We start from the raw sequence: 4140 nt of genomic DNA on the forward strand, positions 1-4140 counted from the left end.
GGTTTCACCATGTTGACCAGGATGGTCTCGATCTCTTGACCTCGTGATCCACCCGCCTCGGCCTCCCAAAGTGCTGGGATTACAGGCGTGAGCCACCGCGCCCGGCCCTGTTCTTTTTTTTTTTTTACCTCAAGATGCAAATGATTTATTTTGTTTAAACAATTAACTTCCTAAGTAGAGTCTACAGTCAGAGTATATTCAGTCCAATTGCTTTAGCACTTTCTCTGTTTCTGTGACTTTACAGTGATAAGAAAGAATTTTGAAGTTCTAGGAGTTTTGAAACATCAGATAAATATTGAAGCTTAAGTACTTAATGTATACTTACCAAACCTGTACAATAGGTTTATGCATTTTAGAGTGATTGTCAGCATTGGAAACAAAGTTTTCTACTTACCTTTCAGCTAACTGAAATATTCACTCTCTTAGCATTCCAGTTAATTAAGGTTTTGCTGTGATAGGTTTTTTTGCTTCTTTAATTTTCCCCTTCTTTAGGTATGTATTATGTACCTATTTATGGTATGTACTTAGGTATGTAATTTAAAACAAGTTTTAGGTTAAGTGGTTAAACATCAGGAATTTTTTTATAGATGGAGCACCAGTCTCCTTTCTCAGGTTGTTTGATTTTTGTTTTTTTTAATCTACCTGTCATTTTCTGAAAATTCTCATTCAGGATTAAACTTTTTGGTAGCATCATTATATAGCTACACATATCCATGAAGACTCTTGTTATATTTTGTGATGTGATATACTGAGAACTTTAAAGGAAAAAAAAAACCAAAAAAAAAAAAAAAAACCACCTCCACAAAAAAACTCCTTTAACCTCAGAAACATATATTGTGTGGCAGATACTTAGATGCAACGAAACTGAAACAAATATACTACTGTTTTGCACTGTTTAATTACTTTTCTTGTACTATTTAATAAATTCCCTGAGGTTCTAATGGTAGCACTTTAGAAGAACATGATTCCTGCCTTTGAGTAGTATTCAACAGAGAAAATAAATAATAGAATGATAAAATTTGTAGTTTTTAGACACCTCCTGGAGTGCTATTTCTCTTCCCTGTCCTCCTTCCCTCCTTCCAGTTTCCTTCCCTGTTCCATTCCCTAACCCCTTTCCTTCTTTCACCTAATTCAGTCTCATTATAGATCATGAATCACAGTAGTCCCCTCTTATCTGTTGGGGGGATATGTTTTTTCACTTAAAGGAAGCACCTTCTTTTTTTTTTTTGAGACAGAGTGTCACTCTGTGTAGCTCAGGCTGGAGTGCAGTGGTGCCATCTCGGCTCACTGCAACCTCCATCTCATCTCCCAGGTTCAAATGATTCTCCTGCCTTAGCCTCCTGAGCAGCTGGGATTACAGGTGTGACCCATCAACGCCTGGCTAAGTTTTGTATTTTTAGTAAGACGAGGTTTCACCATGTTGGCCAGGCTGGGGAAGCACTTTTTACAGCTTCTCTTTGGCATACCTGAATTGCCAGCATCATTACTTTTGCCTTTTGGGGGCATTGTTAAGTAAGGCTTTCTTGAACATAAGCATTGCTATACTGAGACAGTCGATGTGATGACTGAGGTTACTACTAAGTGAGAGGTGGTGCAAATAACGTGGATATGCTGGACAAAGGGATGATTTCATGCCTGAAATAGAGCTGGATAGAGAATCAGCTATTCAGAATGGTGTGCAATTTAAAATTTATGAATTATTTCTGGAATTTTTCATTTAATATTTTTGGACCATAGTTAACCATGAGTAACTGAAGCCATACAAAGTAAAGTATGGGAACTTAAACTAAGATATCTAGGAAGTACAACTTTGTGGAGTTTTATTACTAATGAAATGCTCTTATGTTTCTTTATTTAGGATCAGACTCTGTGATTTTACTGAAAGTAAAAGATTCCCAGACCCCAGCTCCCAGGTAAACTTTGGAAAAAGCTTGTTTGTTGTTTGTTTGTTTGTTTATTTTTTTGAGATGGAGTCTCGCTCTGTCGCCCAGGTTGGAATGAAGTGGCACAATCTCAGCTCACTGCAACCTCCATCCCCTGGGTTCAAGTGATTCTCCTGCCTCAGCCTCCCAAGTAGCTGGGATTACAGGGACCCACCACCATGCCCAGCTAATTTTTGTATTTTTAGTAGAGATGGGGTTTTGCCATTGTTGGCCAGGCTGGTCTCAAACTCCTGACCTCAGGTGATCCATCTGCCTTGGCCTCCCAAGCGCTGGGATTACAGGCATGAGTTGTGCCTGGCCTAAAAGTTTGTTCTTAAACATATTGTTTTCTCTTTCTTTAATCAGAGTTTTTTCACTAAAGGTTACGTACTGTAAAACTGTCTCAATTCTGACCTCTCTCACGTATTATTTGAACTTTTTCAGTGGCTTTCTAATTGTTATTCATTTAGCCTCTATTTTGTTCTTATCTTCCACCATACCATGTTCTTGAAACAATCCTTCTACCTTGCCCTGTTTTTGTTCGTTTTTGTTTTGAGACAGGGTCTTGCTCAGTCACCCAGGCAGGAATGCGGGGCGCAATTGTGGCTCACTTCAGCCTTGAACTCCTAGGCTTAAGTGATCCTCCTGCCTCAGCCTCCTGGTTCTTTAGTCCATCTTCCATGCTGCAATCGGAGTGATCTTTTAAAATTCATGTCTGATCATTCATTAAGGGGTTTAACGATTATTTGTTAAACTCTTTCAAGAGTGGTTTATCAGACATCGAATTAAGCTCAGCTTCCTTATTGTGGTATACAAAGCACTTCTTTCACAACCCTCACTTTCTCACTTTAACAAGTATTTACCAGTATTTACTGAGAACCTACTGTATGCCAGGTACTAGTATAGATATTGAGGATAATAGTGAACAGCATGAAGCCCCTGTTCTCCAGGAGCTTGCATTCTAATTGAGGAGAAGGGTGAAGGACAGATAGTGAACAAATAAACGGATATGCCTGGTGATGATAAATGCTATGAAGAAAATTGAAGCAGGGTAATATATAGAGTAGGATTGGGAGAATACTATTTATCTAGGGTGGTCATGGAAAGTCTCTGATAAAGTGACATTTGAGCAGAGCCATAATGGAGGTAAGAGGGAGCCATATGGAAATAGGTAACTCTTTCATGTGTTTTTATAAGCTGGACTGTTTTTAGTTTGTAAATATGATAAGCATTTCTTGTCTTTACATTCAGTGTTCTTTTTGCCTGGAATGTCATCCCTTCTTCAACTTTTTCTGCCAGTAGTCTTTTATCTTTTAGGTCTCAATTCAAATGTGAACTTCTGCATGAAACTTTACTTATCTGGAGGTATCAAATACTTCTTCCTCTGTATGATTGCTACGGCTTTGCCATATATGGCTTTGGGAATTCAGTTGCTAGGATGAGAATAATACCAGTTTTCTGTTGAGAAGATTAAGGATAATGAAATATTCTTTCTCATCTCGGTTCCCCCACTTCTTTTCAGCTCCCATATGTTCTAAGATTTAGATGTTTCTTAAAATTCTCTGTTTGTTAAGTCTTTCAGGGAGACGTCATAGTTTGGATTCTTTATTTCTTACATAGTTTTTGGAGTCAAATCTGCCTTCTGATCTTAGGTTGGAAAAAGATTCATGTAGTTTTGGATAAGTTACTCTTCTGAACCTCGGTTTCCTTGTCAATAAAATGCCAGTATTGTAAGTTAATCTGTGAAGATTAACTTACAGATAAAACACTAATTTTTATAAGTGTTTCACATGAAATACTACAAAATACATGCACCTTTCTTGGGAAGAAATTGATCTATCAGGTAAAGAGTTAATCTTAGTTTCTTAGTGGTTCTTTACTAAGGCTATCTTTCCTCTATGGAAGATTTCTCCTATTGGTGACTAAAGAATGAGATAGAAGGAGAAATGGTCTGTTGGGCAAGGCTGTTTGAGTGATGCTCTTTGTCAAAGTTGGAGCCTCCTCTGCTGAGGCTTGGTTTATTGGCTCTCTTAATTCTTCACAGTGGTGGAGAATTTTTTCTTTTCTTTCTCAGAATATGCCATGTTGTGTCATACCTCTTTGCCTTGATACATTCTGATCCTTCTGTCTGGACGTCCCTTTCTCTGTCTACTTGGTAAGCTCTATTTTGCTTTTCTTTTCTTTCTTTCTTTTTTTTTTTTTTCCTCTTTTTTTTTTT

General features: G+C 37.7%; 1 protein-coding gene across 3 annotated transcripts in view; it reads left to right on the forward strand.

The window, feature by feature from the left end:
- Positions 1-4140, forward strand: part of SENP1 (SUMO specific peptidase 1) — a 66911-nt gene that overhangs the window by 35203 nt on the left and 27568 nt on the right. For all 3 annotated transcript variants that reach the window (XM_017529215.2, XM_017529199.2, XM_017529189.2), the window contains one exon: positions 1859-1913. In XM_017529215.2, coding sequence (XP_017384704.1) covers positions 1859-1913 — 55 coding nt within the window. The remainder of the gene's footprint in view (positions 1-1858; positions 1914-4140) is intronic.

This window comes from Cebus imitator, unplaced genomic scaffold (assembly GCF_001604975.1).
Source record: "Cebus imitator isolate Cc_AM_T3 unplaced genomic scaffold, Cebus_imitator-1.0 Scaffold2, whole genome shotgun sequence".
Classification (NCBI taxonomy): domain Eukaryota; kingdom Metazoa; phylum Chordata; class Mammalia; order Primates; family Cebidae; genus Cebus; species Cebus imitator.